The sequence below is a fragment of the Neoarius graeffei genome, chromosome 23 (genome assembly GCF_027579695.1).
Source record: "Neoarius graeffei isolate fNeoGra1 chromosome 23, fNeoGra1.pri, whole genome shotgun sequence".
Classification (NCBI taxonomy): domain Eukaryota; kingdom Metazoa; phylum Chordata; class Actinopteri; order Siluriformes; family Ariidae; genus Neoarius; species Neoarius graeffei.
Genome location: NC_083591.1, coordinates 16,825,876 through 16,851,906, shown reverse-complemented (window position 1 = coordinate 16,851,906; position 26,031 = coordinate 16,825,876). Strand labels below are relative to the sequence as shown.

General features: G+C 43.2%; 1 protein-coding gene across 1 annotated transcript; it reads right to left on the bottom strand.

Annotated features, from left to right (window-relative positions):
- Positions 1-5,591: 5,591 nt before the first annotated feature.
- znf407 (zinc finger protein 407) lies at positions 5,592-24,941 on the bottom strand. Its single transcript, XM_060905855.1, has 9 exons — positions 24,864-24,941; positions 17,851-20,288; positions 17,246-17,360; positions 16,238-16,312; positions 13,318-13,484; positions 11,618-11,701; positions 8,221-8,341; positions 7,967-8,145; positions 5,592-7,256 (listed from the first exon to the last, which is right to left on the bottom strand). The coding sequence occupies exons 2-9, from the start codon at positions 20,252-20,254 to the stop codon at positions 6,454-6,456; spliced, it is 3,948 nt and encodes a 1,315-aa protein (XP_060761838.1). The 5' UTR covers positions 20,255-20,288; positions 24,864-24,941; the 3' UTR covers positions 5,592-6,453.
- Between the last annotated feature and the right edge of the window lie 1,090 nt (positions 24,942-26,031).

Below are 26,031 nucleotides of genomic sequence, written 5' to 3'. Positions count from 1 at the left end.
TCCAAATAAGACTTTTTCAAGACATTTTGTCTATACAAGATTTTCAAGATGGACTGTCTAAAAACTAGCCTTTCTAGCTAAATGAGGTTTTGCTTGTTGGGCAATTATGTCTTATAATAAGGGTGGCTAGATGTTTTGACTTGAAAATAGACAAATAAACTTCCTAAGATTTTTATTTTTTGCAGTGTGCTACTGCGTCGTCCACTGATCGATTGGGGTGGTAGGCAAACTGGAGGGGGTCAACAATGTCTGGGACTGTGTGGTTGATGTGTGTGAGGACTAGTTTTTCTAGGCACTTCATGGCAACTGATGTGAGTGCCACTGGCCTGAAGTCATTTAGGGTGGATGTATCTGGTCTTTTGGGGACTGGTATGATGGTGGAAGATTTGAAAATACGGGGGACTACAGCCTGGGATAATGACATGTTGAAGATGTCAGCATACACACCAGCTAGTTGTTCCGCACAGGCCTTCAGAACTTTGGCAGGGCTCCGTCGGGTCCCACAGCCTTGTGGGGGTTCACCTTCTTCAGAGTCTTCATGACCTGTGTGTGTGTCACCTGAAAGGCAGTGTCTGTGGGGTCACAGGGGGCTTTTGAGGGTGTGTCCGTATTCAGCCTGTCGAACCTGGCGTAGAAGGTGTTAAGGCTGTCTAGCAGGGTGGCATTTCGGGGGTCTGTGGTTGCTGTGGTTCTCCTATAATTTGAGACAGACTGGATTCCCTGCCACATACTGCGTGTGTTGTGGTTGAAGTAGTAGCTTTCAAGTTTTTGGGAGTGAGCCCTTTTTGCTGCTCTGATGGACTTCTGCAGCTTGTACCAGGCTCTCTTATACTCCACTTGATCTCCTGACTTGAAGGCCTCCTGCCGCTTCCTGATTTTCTGTTTTATGTCCCCATTAAACCAGGGTTTTTGGTTGGGGAACATACACACTGGGAGGTGCACATATGGACGGAGCCCAGCTGATGTAGTCGCTCACAGTCTCTGTGTATTTGTGGATGTCATTAGTGGTCTCTTTGAAAGTGCTCCAGTCTATGGTCTCTAAGCAGCTCTGCAGGCTAGCCTGTGCACCTTTAGTCCAGGTGTTAACGGTTCTGACTGTGACTGGTTTTGTCTTGAGCCTTTTGTTATAAACTGGTTTGAGCCGGATTGCCAGGTGGTCAGACTTTCCAAAATGGGGTTTTGGTTCAGCTGAGAAGGCATTTCTGATGTTGTTGTAGCAGTGATCCAGTGTTTTATTTCCCCTGGTGGGGAAAGTCACAAACTGATGCAGTTTAGGCATGTTTTTCCGGAGATTGCAGTGGTTAAAATCTCCCAGAATAATGACAGCAGCGTCAGGATATGTGTTTTCATGCTCATTGATCATATCATGTAGCTCCTTCAGTGCAGCCTCCTCCTTGGCAGAGGGGGGATATACATGACACTCACAATAATGCATTGCAGTTCTCTGGGCAGATAAAATGGTCTTAGCTTCAAAGTCAGATATTCCACATTTTCAGGACAAGATTTTGAGATGATCTTACAGTTGGTACACCAGGATTGTTTGACGAGGGAGGCCGTTCCTCCTCCGCAAGTCTTGCCGCTTTCCACAGCGCATCGGCCCTCTCTGAAGACCGTATAGCCATCTGGTGTTATTGCCTCATTGGGTGTCCTCTCCCCCAGCCAGGTTTCACAGAAATATGGAGTAATCCTGAATGTCCTTCTGCGTGGAAATCTGAACATGGAGTTCGTCCATTTTATTTTCCAGAGACTGAACGTTTGCAAACAATATGACCGGGAGGATTAGCCTTCCATTGCTAACCAAGCACCGGAGCCTTCGGTCAGCTCCTCCCCGTCTGCCGCGCCTCCGCTTCAGCCTGTTGTTCTCAGGAGAGCTCCCTGTCGGGGGCCAGTCTAGCGTAGAGTCAGCATAGCATGTTAGCACAGGGTGGGATTCCAGCATGCTCTGGTCGAAAAGTACGAAATGACTCCACTCTCTCAGCTGTAATAAGGTCACCCGATCATAGAAAACATTAGCAGAGTGTGTCTTAACTCAGCACAAAAAAATAAGAAGGAGAAGAAGACAAAGAAGTAACTTGACTCGGAGAGCTCCGCGACATCGCCCTCTGGGAGCACCATCTTGAAGAAGAAAAAAAAATGTTGAATTCATAGGGAGATGTGCTATTGATTGAATATTGTAACACTTCAGTTTTACAAGGATTAGTGTGCAAGCCGGCACGGATATAAGCTTCTGTGAATATATCAATCATTCTCTGTAGAGAATCCGGAGAGTGAGAGCCAATAACAGTGTCATCTGAATATTGCAGCTCATACAGTGTAGTACATGATGTCTTTGTTTTTGCTTTAAGTCTTCACAGGTTGAAAAGACTGCCGTCAAATCGATATCTAAGTGGGATCCCGTCTTCTGGTGAGAAATTACTTCTAGACAGCAATGTAATCGCCACAACATAGATATTGAAAAGAACAAGTCCCAGTACACAGCCTTGCTTGACTCCAGTGTTCACACTGAATGGTTCAGACTCCTCTTTCCCAACCACAACATGGGCCTGCATTCCATCATGAAATTGGCGAATCAGACTGAGGATAATTGGTGGGCAGCTGTACTTTTCTAGGATATCCCACAGAAGTTTTCTGTTCACTGTGTCGAATGCCTTGGTGCGATCTATAAAGGCAAGACAAAGACCACGATGCTGTTCATGATATTTTTAAAGTATGAGTCAAGATACAAAAATCATGTCAATAGTGCTTCTGAAACCACACTGTGATTCTGGAAGTATTCTGTTTGTGAATTGTCCAAGAAGCCTCATCAATATAATTAAAGTGAAGAGTTTGCCTGCAACGTCCAAAAGGGATATTCCTCTACTATTACCACATTCCAGCATTGGGGAATTCGTCTGCATTTCCAGCGGGATGTAAGGATGTGGTGCAAGTGTGTGATTATGCTTTCTCCAATGTATTTCAGGAGTTCACCAGCAATTCTGTCTTCACCAGGGGACTTTGTGTTTTTTAGGTGTTGTATTGCAACTTGGACTTCCTCTTTAGTTGGCTCAACATTAAGTTTTTGCATTGTGGGGACTGGAGTGTTGGTAGGTCATGCAGAATTGATTCATCATAGCACCAGTCTTGACTTAATAAAGTTTGAAAATGTTCTGCCCAGCGTTCCACGATCTCATTTTTGTTTTTGAGTAATCTAGAACCATCACTTGATCTAACGGGAGTGAGATGATGTCTAACAGGACCAAAAATATACTTGACTGCTTCATAAAATTTGTGCGTTTTATGTTCATCAGCAAATTTTTGTATTTCATGAGCTTTTCTTGTCCACCAATCATTTTGCAGATACCTTAGGTTTCGTTGCATGTCTGATCTTACTTGATGCCACTGTTGCAAACAGTGCTTAGATGAGGGATGTGCCAGATATGCATCGTGAGCTTTGTTATTCTGTGCTAGTAAAGATCTTATTTCATCTGCTGATTCATCTAACCAGTCCTGATTATGACGAGTTGTTTTACCAAGACAGTCTTGAGTGTTTTTTCTGATTACTGATGCTGTTTTTTCCCAGTAGGAATCCAGTTCCTCTTGTGTCAATTCTGGGCCTGAGTGTGTTGGATCAGATGAAAAGTTATCCAGAAGACTCTGTCTCATCTTTAACTGATAATCACGTTGCGTTTCTTCCTTCAAAAGTGACGCCGTGTTGAGGCAAAGTGCTGGCCGAATTCGTCTTAATAAAGGCCTAATGCTTAGGCACATTTTTGATCAAATAAGCCTATGATCTGTCCAGCATTCAGCTCCGCTCATAGCTCTAGTGATAAGGACATCTTTTACATCTTCTTTGCGGACTAGTACATAGTCTAATAGATGCCATTTCTTAGAGCGAGAATGCTTCCATGAGGTTTTATACTTTTCAGGAAGTTGAAATAGGGTGTTAGTGATGCATAGACAATTTTCCGCACAAAAAGTCAACAGTCGAAGGCCATTTCTGTTCATTTTTCCAACACTGTGCCTACCGATTGTGTCATTCCAAGTGATGTGATTGTGCCCTACTTTGGCATTGAAATCGCTAAGTAGTACAACTTTATCAGAGCGGTGAATTCCTTTAAACAATCTGTCCAGGGACTCATAGAAGTAGTCTTTTATTTCCTCATCTGCATCTAATGTTGGGGCATATGCACTTATGACTGTGAAGCACCGCCCTTTGACAAGCAGAATTCTTAAACTCATGAGCCTTTCACTGATTCCACAAGGTGTTTCTGGGAGAGCTTTTACAATGTTGTTCCAAATGGCTAAACCAACTCCCTGCATTCTAGGTGATCCATTTGGGTACCCCTTCCAAAAGAACGTGTATCCAGCAGTTTCCTCTATAAGAGAGCCCTCATCTACTATCCTTGTCTCACTGAGAGCAGCAATGCCAATTCCATATCTTTCAAGTTCCATAGCAACTAAGGCCATCTGCTGATGAGGTCGGTGATCGCCTGTATCCATATCCAAAAGTGTCCTAACATTCCAATATATTGTCCTTAAAGCCTTGGTCACAACCGGCCATACGTGCTCCTACGGCCGGTCTACGTGCAAAAAAACGCAAGAAATGGATGGAGGGCGCGCGTGTGACGTGCTGATTTTCGAGCCGTAGACTGGCCGCAGAGGTTCTTTGTCATGTCAAACAAACTCTACGGGCGCTTACGTTTTTTTCAGGTTGCAAGACAAACTTACGGCCAACGTGCATCTTTCTCCACGAACAAAAATAACGCAGCGATTTGGGAAATGCCAAAAATCGCACAGCCAAAAAAATTGTACGTCCGGTTGTGACCTAGGCTTAACTATGAAGGTGGGCAGTGCTATCCCTAAATAGGGCTGCCCAGACACACTGGTAGGACCGAAACTGAAGTTTGTCCCAAGTTCCTTCATGAAGCGACCATCTTGCCAGTGCCACCCATGTGCAAAGTTCAGACTAAGAACTTCCAGCCACATCCATAGCCTGTCCTCATCATCTGTTCATCGCTATGGGACTTTGTTTGACAGATAAAAGGAAATTGAAGAGGAGAGACAATGTATTTGAGAGAAACTTGTGCAAAGAGAATTGTTTAAGGTGATGAGAAAGTTGCACAATCCGTAGCCGCACCAAAGGTTCCAGTGGCGAGGAGGAGTTCCAGGACAACTGGGATTCTTAGTGAGACTGCAGTGAAGTGCCAGATTCACTTATTGCGGTCCACCTTAAAGCCACTCCACCTGGCTTGTAGGGGTGGACTAACTTTAGTCAGGCCTCTACCCTTCAACCTCACTGGCTTGGGTGACCCTACCAGGAGCATACGCTCCTGCCAGTACAGCTCTAGGGGTCGCTGAGGCATGCAAGCCTTCCTACCATGGCAAGGTATTAGTCCATGAGGAAGGACATGAGCGCTTGAGTAATCTAATAATTATCAAGATCAGAAACTGATCGTATTTTTACTATGTATGTGAACATGCATAGCGTGTGCTGATTGGCCAGCTGTTGTAACAAGATCTGTTGTTCAAATTTCCCAACATATTTTCATTGTGTTTCAACATGACATATTCAAACACAGAAGTGGAACCACACACGATTGATTTATTCATAATTTTATCCAGTTCAACTGCCAAAAGTGCATTTATTTGAACCATTAACTGTCAGGCATTTCAAAAATCTACAAAACATTACAGGAAAAACTGAATCTGATCCATAGTGTGTGCGCACGTACTCTCCTGATTTGAACAGTTTCACTTGGATCAAGCTCCACACAAAGCTGACTGTACATGAATGCAACACTAATCTTAATTTTATCAAAACGCAGATCTATACTTCATTGATTTGTGTTTTAGCCCTCAGTGCTTTGGCATCTGGCGCCACCTCTTTGGCCCCTCCTACTGAGCTCTCTGGAACTGTCAATCTGGCTCCACCCCCTGACTCTCAAGAGCCACCTTCAGCCCCCATTCAGCTTCGCTCTCTGATGCTCTACACATATCCTCAGCCATCTAGAGCTATTCAGCTGGTCACACCCCCTCGACTCTGGAGTTTTGAATTTGACCACAGCCCCTTTGGACCCTCTGGAGCGCTCCATATATCCCCCCACCCAAGCCAGAAGATTTGTAAACATATGGCTGTAATGCTGTAAAGCTGCAAAATAAGATTCATAGCTGTAACAGAAGAATAATTTTACTCGCCATTGCAGATTTATGAATCTGAGTGTAAATTTCCAGTTTGTAAACCTAAGTGTTGCATTTATAGATACTTTATGCTTTAGGAAAACATCTACAGTGGTTACACATTCCTCTGAAACAATCATTTTAATAATAATAATAATAATAATAAATAATAATAATCCTCTACATCACCCAACAGCAGGTTCAATAGCTGTAGTTTGAGTTACTTAATTAATTGGGTGGAGACAAAAGTATCATATGGCAAAAGGGGTGGGGCGAAACCCTTCAGCCCTGCCACAATCATTCCTGAGTTTCTTGTTTAAGGCTGTCTGGTTCATATGTGACGGGACCCTCAGCAGGTTGGTTTCCTGCATCATCCACAAGCCCTACGTCCTGTCCTGACTCCGCCCCCTCACTCTGGGTATATATGGTGCTGTCAGCTACCTCTGTCACAATATAATGCGTCCCCTCATCATTCACGATCACTTGTGTTAACCCTTCTCTCATCATCAGTTGGCTGGCAGCAAATTGTAGGACTTCCTCATGGGCATGGCCCAACACCTGTACAACCTCCCCGTAGACTTGCACTGCCTCCTGCCCTTCCCCCTGGGTGTGTGCTTGTTGTTCAGTGCTGGTTCTGATGTCCTGCTGAGCGGTACCATCCTGCTGGTCAATCTCTGACACGGCACACAGCAAAGCATCTAGTGCTGTAGAGGGTCCTGCTGCGTCCTGATTCGTTTCAAGCGATGTTTGGTCTGCTGTCTGCAATGTTTGCTCCACCCCCGAGCTTGAAGACTCCACCAGGACATAATTTTTGTGTGTGTAGGGAATAACGCATCCGTCCTGCGTAACCTGCAGCAGCTCAGTGTTGACGGAGGACATGGCCAGCGTTTGCAGAGTAGCAGCTGCCGATTCCTCCAGCTCCGCCTCCTCCATCTCTGTGCCCTGTAGCTCCGCCTCCTCTCCGTATCCTTGGATGATGATGACTTGCTGCAGTGTTTCGGCTCCTAAACGGCCCTCGTCTGGTGTGAAGGGGGCATCAGCCTCCACGTACGATGACCCCTGACCTTTCAGGCGACACTCAAATGACTTCGACACAATTCCTGAACACACACACACACACACGCACGCACACACACACACACACACAATTTTTTATTCTCTCAGTAATGAAACAAGTCTTCAGTCTGTGTTTGAAGAAAGTCAAGCGAGTTCATTCCAACACATGGGCACTGGTAGAAAGAAAATTCTCAATTGCTCTCTACTGCTCTTTCTCTCAGTCTGTCTCTGTCAACTTCTACTTTGTCTGTGAAGGCAGACTCCATTGCATATAGTGTAGCAATGACAGCTGTCAATCACACAGCTTGAGTTTAAGATAAAAACATCAACACAGAACGACAAACACACACCCAGAGGAGTCACAGCTGTCAATCAACCAAACCGACAGCACACACACACACACACACACACAGGTGCCTCAAACACAACAGGGTTTTCATTCTCTCTCATCTTTCCTCCTGCGTGTGTCAGACTTTACACATGCTGTGTGTGTGTGTGTGTGTGTGTATATATATATATATATATATATATATATATATATATATATATATATACACACACATTTTATATATATATATATATATATATATATATATATATATATATATATATATATATATATATATAAATAAAACCCTTTTCAGAACCTGATGGACAGATGAGTGAAGGGAAAGGTAAACAAGCTCAAAGAGGAAGTAGGCAGATAAATAAACTGCCAGTGATGAGGGGTGGAGGGAGTAGAGTAGTGTTCTACCTGCATGAAGGTAAGCAAGGTCAGGGTTCTCAATGTCCCGGTGTTTGTCCTTCAGGTGATTTCGGAAGTCAGATGGTGAATTGGTGCAGAAATCACAGCGAGGGCAGTTGTACATCATCACACCCTCATGTTTTCCCGTGTGCAGGATGTGCTTCCGGATATTCTCTGCACAGTTTGACCTAACAAACAGAGACAGAAGGTTAGGGTGCAGGGAGTAGGGTGTAGGGTGTAGGGATTAGTCTACGGGATGTCACCTGTAGTCACACCAGGGGCAGCGGTATGGTTTCTCTCCTGTGTGCACGCGTTTGTGTCGGGTCAAATGAGACTGAGTGGTCGAGGCAAAACTGCAGAGATCGCAACGGAATGGACGCTCACCTACAAACACATGCAGAAAGATGAGTCAGGCAATTGTACAGTGTCTTGCAAAAGTATTCATCCCCCTTGATGTTTGTCATATTTTGTTGCATTACAAGCTGGTATTAAAATGGATTATTTGGGGGGTTAGCACCATTTGATTTACACAACATGCTTACTACTTTAGAGGTGAAAATTGTTGTTTTATTGTGACAAACAATAATTAAGATTAAAAAAACAGAAATCTTGAGTGTGCATAAGTATTCACCTCCTTTCATATGAAACCCCTAAATAAGAGCTGCTCCAACCAATTCACTTCATAAGTCACATAATTAGTTGATTAAGGTCCACCTGTGTGCTATCAAAGTGTCACATGATCTGTTACATGATGTCTGTATAAATCAACCTGTTCTGGAAGGACCCTGACTCTACAATACTACTAAGCAAGCACAGTGTTTCCCACACATTGACGAGACTATGGCGCCCCGCCATAGTCTAATTTGGGCCGCCACAGTCTCAGTCCGCGCCCGTCCACACGCACGCATGGCGACACTGACGCACCCGGCCTGACATTGCGTGCGTTGCCTATCTGAGACAGCGTGAGGAGACAACTCTGATAAGCTACATCCTGTCTGCATCTACATGTTAAGGTAAGTTTATACAACTTTATGTAGCCTTTGACACGATTGAGAAGGTGACATTTAACTACGCTATTGTGCTTTATAGGCGTATGGAGAGCGCATTGATGGATGATGTTAAGTGTATTGTTTCAGTAAAATTGCTTTGTCCATTTCGTACTGGCAAACCTACCTTTTCTGTAAGGCAACAGTAGGCTATTTTGAGGCAATATTAGTTAGCCCTACATAGTTATCTAATTCGTCAAATTAACTTTATCATCCTACCAGGATCAGGTCGTTTCCAAATTCACCGGCGAAGTGCTTCCCGCTTGACATTGTATGTGCGCAGTCTATCCAAGTGATGGAGACGTGAAGTGACAGCAGTGATAAACTAATCTCGGTCTGCATGTACATGTTAAAAGATAAAAGTAGTCTATTCTAACAGAGAGCGAACTTCGATGTCACTTTTGAGAATTAGTGCTAGCAGCCTTAACGCGATTTGTTACTGGTGAGACAGAAGACGTTAAATTATTTTTAGCCTTTTCTAATAGGCTACCTTCTAAAGGTGAAGCTATTAGGCCACATAATTAAGGGAATGTAATGTTAGTTACCTACTTAATTAAATTAACTTCTTGACTCAAATTTGATCGTTTTTGATTGATGTGATGTGAATCTCAATTGGTGATCGTTTTTGATTCACCAGTGATGTGAATTTCAATTTACATTTACCCATTGTTTTCATGCTCAAATCCCACCTAAGTTCAATCTCACTTTCACTTAATTAAATATTTCAGAGTGAGCTCTACAATCACATGGCTCATTGTAGTAACAAGTTGTTTGCCATTTTAGGTCAAAACAGACCTTCATAACAGACTGCAAAGAGAGCACCTGGCCGCCTGCTTGAGGATTTCCATTAACGGGCCACAGCCAGAAGATATAAATTATGAAAGGGCACTCAAACTCTTTTTTTCTCAAAGCCAAGAAAAATCAAATGCACAAGTGCAGGGTGTGGTCTTTGTAAATAGGGCAGGCATTTGTCAGGGTCACTTCTGACATACAGCAGAGCTAGAAGTCCTTGTTTTGTAGGACTTTTTGTAGGATTTTTGGTTTGGTTTGGTTGCTATCTGTAATATGTTCTTCTTGTAGGACTGCCCTCTGTAGCAACATGCTAAAATAAAATACAAGGTGCATAACCAATACCAACGAATTTGTTCTTTGTTAGTCAGTTTAGTAGTATTAGTAGGCAAAAACAACCCCCGCGCACCCCTGCAATTCAACCGGACACGCGCGCCACGCACTAAACAACCCCCGCGCACCCCTGCAATTCAACTGGACACACGCGCCATGTGCGCCACGCATGCCACGCCCCATGGGCTGCCCCCATAGTCTCCAAAATTTCTGTGGGAAACACTGACGCAACATGAAAACCAAGGAGCATTCCAAACAGGTCAGAGACAAAGTTGTGGAGAAGTATAGATCAGGGTTAGGTTTTTAAAAATATCCGTAACTTTGAATATCCCAGGGAGCACCATTAAATCCATTATAGCAAAATGGAAAGAATGTCACCACTACAAACCTGACAAGAGAAGGCCACCCACCAAAACTCACAGACCAGGCAAGGAGGGCATTAATCAGAGTTGCAACAAAGACACCAAAGATAACACTGAAAGAGCTGCAAAGATGGGAATATCTGTCCATAGGACCACTTTAAGCCGTACACGCAACAGAATGGGGCTTTATGGAAGAGTGGCCAGAAAAAAAGCCATTGCTTAAGAAAGCATGTTTGGAGTTTGCCCAACAGCATGTGGCAGACTCCCCAAACACATGGAAGAAGATTCTCTGGTCAAATGAGACTAAAATTGATCTTTTTGGCCATCATGGGAAATGCCATGTGTGGCGCAAACCCAACACCCTGAGAACACCATTCCTACGGTGAAGCATGATGGTGGCAGCATCATGCTGTGGGGATATTTTTCATCTGCAGGGACAGGAAAGCTGGTCAGGACTGAAGGAAAGATGGATGGCACGAAATACAGGGCAATTCTGGAGGAAAACCTGTTTGAGTCAGCCAGAGGTCTGAGACTGGGATAAAGGTTCACATTCCAGCAGGACAATGACCCTAAACATACTACAAGCTACACTGGAGTGGTTTAAAGGGAAACATTTAAAATGTCTTGGAATGGCCTAATCAAAGGCCAGACTTCAATCCAATTGAGAATTTGTGGCATAACTTGAAGATTACAGTACACCAACGCAACCCATCTAACTTGAAGGACTTGGAGCAGTTTTGCCTTGAGGAATGGGCAAAAATCCCAGTGGCTAGATGTGCTAAGCTAATAGAGACATACCCCAAGAGACTTGCAGCTGTAATTGCAGCAAAAGGTGGCTCTACAAAGTATTGACTTTGGGGGGGTAAATACCTATGCGCACTCCAGATTTCTGGGTTTGTTTTTTTTATTTTTTCATTTTAATTATTGTTTGTATAACAATAAAAAAACAATTTGCACCTTTAAAGTGATAGGTATGTTGTGTAAATCAAATGGTGCTAACCCCCCCAAAATCCATTTAAATTCTGGCTTATAACACGACAAAACAGGACAAACACTAAGGGGGATGAATAATTTTACAAGAGACTGTATATGTATTAAAGGACATGTTTCGGTGTGCGTGTGTGTGTTACCTGTGTGTTGGCGCCGGTGTTTTGTAAGAGCGTGTCGAGTTCCACCAGCAAAACCGCAGAGATCGCACAGAAATGACTTTTCGCCTGAAAAAGAGATTGATTAACAACACAGACCACTCCCTCACATATTTTATGCACCTTTTTAAACAAAAGATTAACCATAATTTACACTTTTTAACCCCAAACTCACAGATTAACAGAGCCAGCTCACCCTTCTCAGAAGCCTCTCTGCTAAGTAGCGAATCGCCATTTTCAATGCCATTGAAACTCCACAACAATGCACACACAATTCAGTGACATCCCAAGCTATAGATCATAAATTGTAATGTGAAATTGAACATATTTTGTCAAAGTATCTATAATTTAAGCTCTTTCAGCTGATGAATTCAATTTTTGTATTGTAACAAACAAACAAACCAACCCAGAAATCTGGAGTGCTGTTATGGACCAGAACTGGCCTTTGTGGGCAGCCATGAAGGAAAGAAAATATCAGGCGTGTTGTGTTCAAAACTTCCATGTGGATGAAAAAAGTTCAAGATGGGTTTCAAAGGCATCACTAACGGTGAATTTGCAGAAGTTTTGCTGCAGCACATGCAAAGAGAGCTAGCAAGAGCTCATATGTAAACAAAAACAACAAATTGGATTTATCTGTGAAGAAACTCAGTCGTCCAGGTACATAGTAATCTGTGGTTGGTTGAAGAGAGCAACTGGACTTGCCTGACGATTCTTGAAAACGTTTCGCCTCTCCTCTGAAAGGCATCCTCAGTTCTGTCTGACTACTAGGGAGTATCCAGTATTTATTCTCTCATGGATCATCATAGAATCAGAATCAGAATGCTGATGGCTGCATTGTGGGCAGCTGATAAGATGTCATAGACACCCACCTCTGTTCAATGATGGTCGTTCCAGGTTGACAAAAATGAACGATCCACTCTGGCTAAGATGTCTGCCAGTTTTCTGGAAGTCCTCTCATACTCCCGCACCAGTCGAAGGGATCTCATTCCAAAGTGCGTACCTTTGGGATGAGATCCCTTCGACTGGTGCAGGAGTATGAGAGGACTTCCAGAAAACTGGCAGACATCTTAGCCAGAGTGGATCGTTCATTTTTGTCAACCTGGAACGACCATCATTGAACAGAGGTGGGTGTCTATGACATCTTATCAGCCGCCCACAATGCAGCCATCAGCATTCTGATTCGGATTCTATGATGATCCATGAGAGAATAAATACTGGATACTCCCTAGTAGTCAGACAGAACTGAGGATGCCTTTCAGAGGAGAGGCGAAACGTTTTCAAGAATCGTCAAGCAAGTCCAGTTGCTCTCTTCAACCAACCACAGATAACAAATTGGATTCTGGGAAGGGTGAGATGCTCCCTTTAACACACCTTCTGATACACCTTCACAATTAGCCACTGATTAACTCATATTTATTATTATATTAACCACACCCCCTCACAGGTTACCATCAACTCCACCCTTTAACAATATAACTACACTTTAAATATCAACCAAACCCCCTAACAAATTAACCACACCCTCAGGGATTAACCACACCCACTAATTAAATAATAATACAGTTTGAAATAATAAACAATTTTCTACTGATTCTTGTTGACTTTACACACAGTGTAAGATGGAGGAGGCAGGAGGAATGTGTGTGTGTGTGTGTGTGTGTGTGTGTGTACACACGTGTGTTTACCTGTGTGTGTCCTGTAGTGGTCCTTCATGGCTGAGTGTGTGAGAAAGGCATAGTGGCATGATGACCAAGGGCACTTAAAGGGTTTGTCTCCAGTGTGAAGCTTCATGTGGTTATTAAGGGCCCATTTCTCACTAAAACTCCGATCACACAATTCACAATCATACTTCCTACACACACACACATAAATAAATAAATCAAAACACAACAATAATACAGTTAAATTATATTACTATATATTAAGTGCTACACACATCATGACCATTGAGTCAGAGAGAGAGAGAGACAGTGTGTGTGTGTGTGTGTGTGTGTGTGTGTGTGGGTAAGCAGGAAAGTGCTGATTGGGTCAACAGTACTGATATGGCCATCTAACAAAACAACAGTGAGGAATGAACTTAATATCTCTCTCTCTCACACACACACACACACACACACACACACACACACACACACACTGCTGAATATGCAGCAAATGAATGCTCACTTTGTTTAATTTGAGCAATAATCACAATGTAATAAACACAGTTTATATTAAAAAAAGGTTATTAGTGTAAAATAATTTTAGTGTGATGATTTCTCAGCTCCCATGATACCTTGCATTAAGGGTCAGGAGTATAATTGAGACTTGGTTCTGTCATATTATACGGTATATAAATTCTGACATATATGTATCTACATCTCTGAAAAACTGTCAAACCCACAAACATACACACATCTTAGTGGTGTAAAAATATCCATTGGTTTGGACCAATGGATGGATGGATGGATGGATTGCAGTGATGAATGCATGCGATGCTTTTTGGCTGTAGTCCAATGTTCTCTGACACACACACAAAGCAGAGTTCCTACTCCCACACACTCCCTTATTCTATTATTTCTGAACCTGTAGTTAATATTCAGCCTGTGACAACCCAGTGCGAGACAGGAGGACCCTGCTCTGTGAAAGCTGTTTCAATTGTTTGTAAACTCAGACATGGCTGTCACACTAGTTCACCCTTCAACACTGAATAGGTCTGAACCAAATTCACCTGGTTGGTCACGAGTTTATGGGTGACACTCATAGCCTAGGCAACTGGACAATCCACAGGAGGACTTCTGAAGGAGCAGGAGGAGGATGCTCTACCAGCAATGGACCTGGTCAGTACTTTTAGCTCAGGACAATGGAGAAGAGGAGGTTGATGCCAAACCTGGGAGACCAGAATCCATTAGTCCTATTCCAAAAGAGCCAAGCTAAAGACGTATTTATCAAGGAACAGCAAGGAGAAGGACCTCCTGTAGATACGCCAACATCTCCCAAAGGAGGACTTCTGAATGTGCACGAGGAGGATACCCTGCCAACGATGGACCTGGCCAGTACTTCTAGCTCAGGACAATGGACAAGAGGAGGTTGAGAACAAACCTGAGAGACCAGAATCCATTAAACCTACATCCAAGCTAAAGGCTTATTTACAAAGGAACAGCAAGGAGGAGGACCTCCTGTAGATACACCAACATCTCCCAAAGGAGGACTTCTGAAGGAGCAGGAGGAGGATAGCCTGCCAACTATGGACCTGGCCAGTACTTCTAGCTCAGGACAATGGAGAACAGGAGGTTGATCCCAAACCTGAGCAACTAGAATCCATTAATCCTACAGTCAATCTACTCCAAAAGATCCAAGCTAAAGACATATTTACAAGGGGAGAGCAAGGAGAAGAACCTCCTGTAGATACACCTACATCTCCCAAAGGAGAACTTCTTATTAATCTTTTTGTGCTGTGAGGGGCACCAACTAACCTACTGGTGATACCTACTTCCAAGACAGACACTAATGTACCTGGTACATCTAACACTAATGCGCACAGCAAGGAGTGGACTCTTGCATGTCCGTGGGATTGGTTCCACTGTTCATCACAGTATGCAATGGTCCACAATTGTGGAACCTCAATGCTGCAATGTCTGACAGAGGACCATACCCCCCATAAATCACCAACAGTTCCCCTTTGTGATCCCACTACATCATCAAGGTGCCCCTTGAGCACCTCAGCAGGGATCTGCCAAAGCAGGGGTCACTGTCACTTTGGTGCAGGAATATCAATCCTGGTGATCTTCCATTACTGTACTGACTACCCTGAGGTACTGGCACTTAAGACAGCCCCCAAGAGCATACAAGTCTGCGGTTCAACCCATGGTTATGGTGTCAAAGCCAGATAGATCTCTCCAATTCTGCAGTGACTTTCAGGTGTTGAACAAGGTGTTTGAGTGATCTCTCCACTCCTGCAACAACACTGGGGTACTGAACAAGGTATCGGAGTCATCTCTCCACTCCCCACTCCTGGATTTCAGGAGTCCTTCAACAACTTTCAGGAGCTGAACTAGGTATCAGAGTCTATGACCTACTTGATGCCCCAGGTGGACAAACTTGTGTGATGCCTTGCAAGGTCAAAGTATTTTTCAATAACTGACCTGGTTAAGTGGTATTAGCAGCTACCCCTTGCCCCAGAAGCACAGTCAAAGATCACCTTCAGCACCCCCAGCAGCCTATGAGGGTCACTGCTACACTACCACATACTGTACCTAGATTACGCTGCGATTCATTCAGAGACATTGACCAAGCACTTTGACTAGAAGGTGCTGGAGGCACTGAGAGGAGTTGGATTAACCACCAACCCAAGAAAAGGCTACCTGGGCTTACATAATGGGCTGCCAGATCAGCTGTGACCTCCTGAGATCACAAGAAAGGCAGAACAAGCTTCCTGCAACCAATTAGTTATTAAACTAGGTATGTGTCTTTTCATAGTTGGTGGAATACTCCTGTTATATTTAACCCAATAATGTGTGCACTTTGTGTGTTCACACTACATTCTCTGCAGGACAGCATCACATACATGAGAAGTGTGTGTGTGTGTGTGTGTGTGTGTGTGTGTGTGTGTGTGTGTGTGTGTACCTCTCTTTTGGCTGGCCTAGTCCATGTTTTCCAAGTAAGTGTGTGTTCAGATGTTTCTTCATCACAAAAGCCCACCTACAACAAGATCAGAGTATGTGAGAACATATGAGTGTGTATGACAATGTGTGTGTGTTTGTTGTCTGTTCTCTTGAGTCAGTCAGTTAGCATCCATTATGTTTATCTCACATCGATTAAAAACTCTGCTTTGGTTTTAAAATGTTTTCACTCGTCCGCTGAGGACACTTAAAAGGGCAGACTAATACCACAATATCTCTCTCACACACACAACTACAGCCCAAATGAACCTAGGTTAATTGAGCAGTTGGCTTTTATTGAAGCAATAATGTGTGTGTTAAGACAAGCTCAGCAGTGCTGTGTAGTGAGACAAACTGTGAGTTACTTGACCAAAACACCCCTCGGTGCATCTCTGGCCTAAACCGGTCAGATCTATAAAACTTGATTATTACAATTATGCTTAATTATGAAGTGTAATGGAAATTTCTAATAAACACTTCAGGATACTTAGCAGTCGTCTTTTCAGTTATTTATTATAGTAGATCATATAAAGATATATAAAATAGGAAAGGAAAGAGAAGAATAGAAGAAGACACCACTTCTGATGATGCCGAGAGTACGCGCACTCTGAGTTGTGTTTTAGTGGCTGTTATCTATTATACTCTAAAGGCATTCGCTTACTGCTTGCATCTTCACGTGATTGGCTCAAGACTTTCTATGAAGCTTTGTTAAAGCGTGCACCTGGCGTGCTCTGGTATGTGCAGGAAGATGCGTAGTTATGGAGAACTCAGGCACCCTGCTTATCACCAAGGCCACAGAAAAGCGATTACAGCATGTGGAAAAACATCTCTTCTCAGTAACTAAGCCACTTTAGCTCAACATACAGAAACACAGAGAATAATAATGTTTGTCTATTAAATTTCCCTCACAGAAGTCAAATTATCTATTTCCTTTATCAGATTAATAATTAATTATGAAAATATGTTGACTCACCCACAGAGGTGGCATTTGTACTCCCTCATGCCGAGGTGTCTCTTTACGTGATTTCTGGCATCTCCGAGTTGCGCAGTTGCAAAATTACAGATTTTACACATAAATGGCTTTGAACCTATTAAAAAAACAATTACAAAACAAAAAGAAACAAGCGGAAATGTGTGCTCAGAGATTTAGAACATTTCTTTTACTTGTACCACATTCATTCATCTTCAGTAACCACTTAATCCTGGGTCACAGTGGATCCGGAAACTATCTCGGGAACAGGCAGGAATAAACCCTGGATGGGAGGCCAGTCTATCTCAGAGCACCATGTGCACACGTGGGTGATTGAGCATAGCCAATTACCTTACCCCCATGTATTTGGATAGTACGAGGAAACCAGAGATCCCAGACGAACCCCACACAAAGCCTGGGAGAACAGGCAAAACTCCAGACAGGGTTCATGATCGAACCTTGGACGCTGGAGCCAAGTGGCAATGCTACCTGCTGTACCACCATCATTCTGTCCATAACACATTATTATTACTGTATACCATGTGCTTGTGTGATACACTGTTCTTATTAGGGGTTGTTTTTAACGTAGAAGGAGACAGAGTGCGTACCTGTGTGTGTGCGGACATGAGCAAGAAAGGCCATGGAGTTGCTGCTCTTGCACACCTTGCCACAGTATTTACACACGTTTCCAGGGTTCTCCTCTCTTTCACGGTTGATCTGCTCCGTGTCCTCCATTACATACTTATTCACCTCGTGCAGTAGTTCCTCATGTTTCTCTTTGATGTGAACGAAAAGCTCTTGCTCGGAGTTGCAAGGATCATTACAGCGCACACATCGGAAGGCAGCGCCTCCATCAGGCCGCTCGTCCACACTGCCACGCTCCGTCCGCAAGTGTGCCGAGCTGCTTAAGTGCTGCTGCAGGCTGTTGTCTGAGTGGAAGGACTTCCCACACAGCAGGCAGTGAAAGTTCTTCTCCTTCGATGAGTGTTTCATGGTGATGTGGACGTTCAGGCCATTGAGCCCTTCCGCCAGGAACCCACAATCGTCACACCGGACCCGCGTGCTGACTTCATCTCCCTCTGACATTTTAAGCATTTTTGCGGCCTGATGGAGGGATGTATACGACTCTCCGTTGTCTTCGCTGAGCAGTCTGTCTGTCGTCGCTTTCAAGGAAAAGACGCACTCATCAAATGGAGCTGCTCTGAACACATGCCTCTCACTTGAAGGACTTTGGGCAGTTGTCTCACACACATTTTCACCCTCTACTTCTTCCTCATCATCATCACCATTGTTGTATTCTTCCTCACCATCCTCAGTGTTTGATGGATCAGGGAACTCTAATGAGTCTTTAGAGCCATTTGTATCTTCACTGGACTTCATCTGTGGGTTAACGTTCGTTGCTTCCTCACCTGCACCATTATTCAGACCATCGTTACTGCCAGAGCCTGCTTCGGGATCCGTGTTTTGACGCAAGATTTTGGTGTTTTGCTGCTTGTTGATGCAAAGTTGAGGGTCGGGCTCAGTGTGTTGGTGCGAGTTGTCAGTATTTTGGTGTGTGTATTCTATGTTCTTGTCCGTGCTGTTTGATTCTTGGTTCACATTTTCAGCAAGTTGGCTTGTGTTCTCGTTGTGTTTATCCACGTTCTTGTCAGATTGGTGTGTATTGTGCCGTTTCTGTAGGTATCTCTGGCATTTGAGTTTGTGTTTCTCGGTCGCAGTGTGGCGTGACATCTCTCTGCGTGTTACTGCGTAATAACTGCATGCCAAACAGACAAACTCAAAATCCCGCGTGTGTTTTCGGCGCACGTGCAGGGCCAGTGAAAGTGCAGAATGTGCAACAAAGTTACAGTGATCGCAGGAGTAAACTGAATCGTACTTGGGCTTTTTACAAGGAACGTCACTTCCTATTCCCTCTGTCTCTCCATCCTCTTTTACATTTGGTGTTTCCTGCTGTGCAGCATTCGGTACATTGTGTATTTTCTCGCCTGACTCTGCCTCGTCACAGAGTTGAGCTGCCTGCTCAGCATTTAGTATGATGACCGCCTCCTGTCCGTCTCCTTCACTCTGCACTCGTTTAATGTGCTTTTTGGTTTCGCAGTGCCGGTCCATGTCTCCTTTGGTCACGCAGGAGTAGTTGCACAGTTTGCAGTGAAAGCTGTACAGGCGGCTGTGTTTGCGGCGGATGTGCACGCTGAGGTTTGTGGGATTAGAGGCCACGAGGCCGCAATGACTACAGCTCATTACCTGAGATGACTTGGGCCTTCCGCGTTTCCGTTTGTGAGAAGCGCTTGATTCAACTAACTCTGCTAAAGCATGTTCAGCCGATTCCGTCTCACGAACGTCCTCACCGACATCCTCACTGATGACCTCATCACGCTCGTTCGGCTCGTCTCTCTGTTTTTGTTTGTCTGATAGAATGACAAGCACTTTTTCAACACACTGCTCAATCAACGGGCTGATGTTTTTCTCCATGGCTAAGTTTTGGTGGGACTCATCGCTCAGGTGAGCATTCATCTCCTCTGCTGTGCTGGTGTAAAAACTACAGCACCTGCAATACAGACGCTCAAAACGCTGGGCTCCAGTGCTGAGCTGGTCTATAGGGGGTGCTGTAGAGATGAGCTGCTCTATAGGGGGTGCATCAGTGCTGAAGGTGTCTATGGAGGGTTCGTCAGTGCTCAGCTGGTCTGTAGATTTCGGTTGCTCTGTAGGAGGCATCTCGTCTGCATCATTTTCAGCTTCAGCGTGCAAGCTACTGTGTTTCTTCCTGCAGTGGATTTTCAGAGCAGTAGGAGTTTTTGCTACAAAATTGCACTCATTACACGCACGGCCGTTATTCTCGTCTGAAGAGGCTATAGAGACTTTGTTAGCATGTTCACACTGACTCACAGTTCCTTCACATTCATCATCATTGACAGCGCCAGTGCTATCAGGGAGATCCGGTTTATCTTTATTGTCAGGCCACTCCTCGCTCGTCTCCTTCCCTGATCGCAACTTCCTCTTCAAACAATCCATTTCTTCAGCCTTAATGCACCATTTCACAAAGCAACTGTAAAAGAGGTTAGAAATCAATAAATACACACGTAATTCAGTAAAAATACAAACCGACAAACAGGTAAAACAGCGATGCAGGACTGATGAGTTTTATTTTGAGGTTTTGCTGCCATCTAGTGTTCAATTATCAGACTTGCATGAGAAAAATAACTACATTATTTTTAAAAATTGGATTTTTTTTTTAAACTTTGGAATAAAAATCACGTAGCTATCCAAAAAATCTGTGCAAACAAACTGAGTTTAAGATCGGATGCTAATGTAGGTGTCTTGTATAATGCATTTCAAATGAGATAAAAATTTTAATATGATGTGTAAAATCCAGTTTCTCCACTTAGCTCACAATTATAGTTTTATAGAAAATGCTGGAAGTTTTCTGTAAGGAGAAGTTTATTCAACATTCATGAAAAATAGCCTTCAGTGTCTGCGCTTTGTCAGAGTAAAGACAGAAGACTTTATGACAGAAAATAAATTGCAATCATCATTAAATTGCTGTGGTATAACAGGAATAAAACATTGTGAGACACACGGCTGTTAGAAAATAATCATATTTAGGGTATAACAGTAAATCTGCTTCACTTCAGGCTGCATCACACCACCCTGTCGTTGATTATTGTCCTAGAACAACACACCCCATTATGTTTATTCCTTACATAAAAGTAGCTCTGAAAGTAATGTTGACTGTAATTCAAATCACAGCTTTATATTACTGCATATGTTCTGAAGCATTATAATTTCTGCATTAACAGTTAATTCACAGGGACTTCTATGGCGGATGCTCTAAAACAGACCACAGACTGAACACTACAGTGTGGACTGTTTGAAGCTGTTGCTCACTCGTCAAAGATTTGGACACATTCACTTTAAAACAGATCCACTGAGAATAAGAGGTTGAATTGTAAAGCTGGTTCTTGTCTTAATGAAAGCAAGAATTATAGTAAATTAAAAAAAGTAGAGGAGAATGTGTAGATATTGTACAAAGTGTAAATAACACATACAGTATGTGGCCAAAAGTTTGTGGACACCTGACAACGACAACAACACTCATATGCTTGCTGAACATCCTATTCCATATTTAGATTTAATCCCCCTTTTGATGTTAGCCAAGCTGACCTCAATCGTGGATAGCCCCTCTCACCCCCTACATGAGGCTGTGAGGGCTTTAAGCAGCTCGTTTAGTAGTAGACTGCTACACCCACGGTGTAAGAAGGAGAGGTACCGCAGGTCATTCATACCTACTGCTGTCAGACTGTATAACACCCACAACTTGTAACGTAGCACCAATAACCTGTTTGTCATTATATTTGCACTACTTCACCACTACTACCTCTGCCATCTCTCATTGATGCAATTATTATGTGCAATTAATATAGGCCCTAAACTATTTTTATGCATACTTATATTTATATATCTCATCTCATTATCTCTAGCCACTTTATCCTGTTCGACAGGGTCGCAGGCAAGCTGGAGCCTATCCCAGCTGACTACGGGCGAAAGGTGGGGTACACCCTGGACAAGTCACCAGGTCATCACAGGGCTGACACATAGACACAGACAACCATTCACACTCACATCTATGGTCAATTTAGAGTCACCAGTTAACCTAACCTGCATGTCTTTGGACTGTGGGGGAAACCAGAGCACCCGGAGGAAACCCACGCGGACACGGGGAGAACATGCAAACTCCGCACAGAAAGGCCCTCGCCGGCCACGGGGCTCGAACCCGGACCTTCTTGCTGTGAGGCGACAGCGCTAACCACTACGCCACACACACACACACACATATATATATATATATATATATATATATATATATATATATATATATATTACATTTATGTATATATATACCATGGATTAAAGCAAAAAAAAAATTATTTGACTGAAAATTTACGGGGGGGGGGGGGGGGGGGGGGTTATGGGTGGATTTCGATGAAATTCTACGGGGGGGGGGGTTATGGGTGGATTTCGATGAAATTCTGAGAATGGTTAACTTAGAACTAATAACTTATCAGTTAATTAATGGATTAATATATTCAATTTATTGCACTTTCTTTCCATTGCTTCCGTATATTATTTTTTTGTGGCAAACCACACAAGTGCAAGCGCCTGGAATGTTGTTTTTTGCACCATGAACTAAATGGCTTTCCGTTTTCACCTATTTCGTACAGCCAAGCCCACCTCCACTTGTTTTTTACACCTTTATCGATGGCAGACACATCAGTGCCTTATTTCATGTAAAGCGCATCCATGCTGCCGAAACCGAAAGCAGAATGATATGCTCCTCTGTGCTCGACGTCAATATAGAAAAAAGATTGGATCTTCGCTTAAATTAAAATTAAAATTTGACCTTACTTTGTGTTGAATACGACTTCAAAAACAGTTCAAGATTTTATTAAGAGAAATATTGTGGCCAACACGAGTGTTAAGTTACCTAAAAGATCGCGTGAAGTTGGCTACTATCTACTTTGCGTTCGTTCTCATTTTCCTCCATCATTTCATAGACCAGAAACAGATGTTTTGACGTAATTTAACTTAGTAGGCTATGATTATTATTTAACCGTAGTCTTCTAGACATTTTGACTGTTTGGGGCATTGAACGCTGGTGGATGATTTTCAGGGAATAAAGTTTAGCGCATGTCGGAACATCATTGCGCTCGCAGCCTCCAACTCCTCAAACGTCCTTTTAACTGTGATATAACGTAGGCTATAAGGCACGGTTCTAACATACCTTACACATTGGCCTAACGAAAATAATAATTGTTGGGGCGTCTGCTGATTTGTTAGCTATAAATTTAGGTCTAATTACTTCTGACAGTCTGCAAGCATTGCACCGTCGGGTCTTCAAGTCTGGCTGAAGCAGAGGAGCGGGCTTTCTGGGGTTTATTTTTTCGTTTTTTTTTTAACATGCTCTATTTCTATATGTCCAGGTTTGAACCAAGTCATTTTGGCAAGATTTAATTTAATACAAAACAGAAGTTGTCAGACACAAGCACGCCAAGCACATGGGAATGTATTTTGCCAATTTTGACAGCGCATGTTTTTTTAATGCCGCACTGTAGACAGCGAACGTTTAAACATGATCAAACATAGGAAATGAACGACACAAAGCATGGCTCAAAAACAAAAAAGTTAAATAAACCCTGCTGATAGTTGATGGTGTTGCAACACATCAGTGTTATAACCCAATCTCTACCCAACCACCCGTCATTTTAATTCTCCTCGGATCAGCACCAACCTCACATTTGGCCTTGAGAGAGTTCAGTTGACGGAAATCCGTCACACGACGGAAAACTTTAATCCATGATATATACAGAGTCTACCTGTAATGTGCAATTTTTCCGAGCCTCTCAATAAGGCAATTTTTTCTATACTTTTTCACGGTAGATAATGCAAATAGCCCTCTGTATTTAATCCTTCGTTTGTCTAATTTTTATTTCAGTTTTATTTGTTATCTGTTTGACATTTTCTTGCTACTGTAACACGTGAATTTCCCCGATGTGGGATGAATAAAGTGAATCTAATCTAATAATAACCTCTGCTCATCTGGGAAAGCTTTCCACTAGATTTTGGGGCGTGGCTGTAGGGATTTGTGATCATTCAGTCACAAGAGCATTAGTGAGGTCAGGCGGTGATGTTAGGCAAGGAGGCCGGGGGGGGGGTTGATGTCAGGGCTCTGTACAAGACACTCGGGTTCTTCTACTCCAACCTGAACAAACCATATCTTCATGGAGCTCGCTTTGTGCACGGGGTATTATCATGCTGGAACAGGTTTGAGCCTCTTAGCGCCAACTAAGGAAAATTGGAACGCTGCAGTATAGAAAGACATCCTGTACAACTATGTGCTTCCAACTCCGTGACAACTTAGGAAAGGAACACACATGGGTGTCATGGGCAGGTGTCCACATACTTTTGGCTATATAGTGTATACAGGGGAAGGGAAGGGTCATAATACAACTGCACCTGCATGCATTGTCTCCTGGAGATTATTAGTATTATTATTCCCAGCTAGTTAATAAGCATCTTTAAGGCTAAATGTTATCTCCTGACTAACCAACAATAGCATCATTACTTAGTTAGACATTAATCGTGCACACAGAATGATTTCACAGCCGCCAGCAAAGTATGTTTAAACAATAATACCGAGTTAAACTAAATTTCAACTTCCAGCCTCCAATTTTAATATTTATTAACTTATTAGAACAAAATCCCCAATCTGACATCCTAACACTACCGAAGCGTTCAAGTAAAACGCAACGGATTTCAGTTTAACTAGCATACACACACTTCCTATTGAGACAAACGCATGAGCGGCGTGTCACCTGTCCAATAAGAACGCTGAACGGAGAGTCACTATCCAATAGAACGCGACAGAGGCGGGGATTACGAGTTCTCAGGCCCAGAAAACGACGGCAGCACAGACGCCCAAAAAGGCCACGATTTGCGACCTTCAAAACACATCACTTTGCATGCTTTAAAACAGCACGAATGTGTTTTGTAACAGCCACCGACCATATAGAAATATGTTACGCAGTTAAAATTGCCACGAAAAGACCAGCTTCTTTTTGTTTACCTCAAATAATTCCCGTTTCACTCAGTCCGCGCTTTCTGAGCTTAGTCACCAGCGGCGTTCCGTAGAGTGGTCGTGACGTCACACGCCCAAGCTCGCGAGGTATTAGGGGCTGGAAATAAAATGGCGACGGGTTTCTGAATGAATAGCATGACTTTTAAGCTTCAAAATTAGGTTCCTTATGTCAGTTGTTGATATGTAGTGAAATTCTAGTGGAATTTCTTATACCGAATAATCTAAAAGTAATGAGCTGATGCTGTTTAAATTACTGTAAATACATTAAAGAAATGTTTTATATGTGAGCATGGTGCATCATCCTTACAATGGTAGAAAAATGGTTTAGGACATCTGAGCAGACCAAACTCATAAAAATAAAATAAACTGTCAGGGAGGTCTCTCACACTCTGCAGTAGATCTGAACTTTACACCGCATCTTAATGAAGAAGAAGCCTTTATTAGTCACATGTACACTCAAGCACAGTGAAAATTCCTCCTCTGCATTTAACCCATCTGAAGCAGTGAGCAGCTATGCTACAACACACAGGAAGCAGTAGGGGTGAGGTACCTTGCTCAAGGGCACTTCAGCTATGATACAGAGGAAAAAGCTGTTCATTCACTCAACTCCCCTCACATTTTTCTGGGACTCAAACCAGCAACCTTTTGGGTCCAAAAGGTTTTTGATATAGTGCTTCTCTAACCTTCAGGCCATGGCTGCCCCAATGGAGTAGATGTACCTGGCAGTAACCCTAACCCATTATCCCTGTCTATGATACCTTTAATAAATCTTGAATATATGTATATAAATGTATATGAATAAATGTTTTGGCTGCCAGACAAGAAAGATGCAACGCGCACACACAGAAACACATAAGTTTCTCAATAGGGCGGCATGGTGGTGTAGTGGTTAGCACTGTCACCTCACAGCAAGAAGGTTCTGGGTTCGAGCCCAGTGGCCGAAGAGGGCCTTTCTGTGTGGAGTTTACATGTTCTCCCCGTGTCTGTGTGGGTTTCCTCCGGGTGCTCCGGTTTCCCCCACAGTCCAAAGACATGCAGCTTAGGCTAATTGGTGGCTCTAAATTGACTGTAGGTGTGAACACAAGTGTGAATGATTGTTTGCCTCTATGTGTCAGCTCTGCGATGACCTGGCGACTTGTCCAGGGTGTACCCCGCC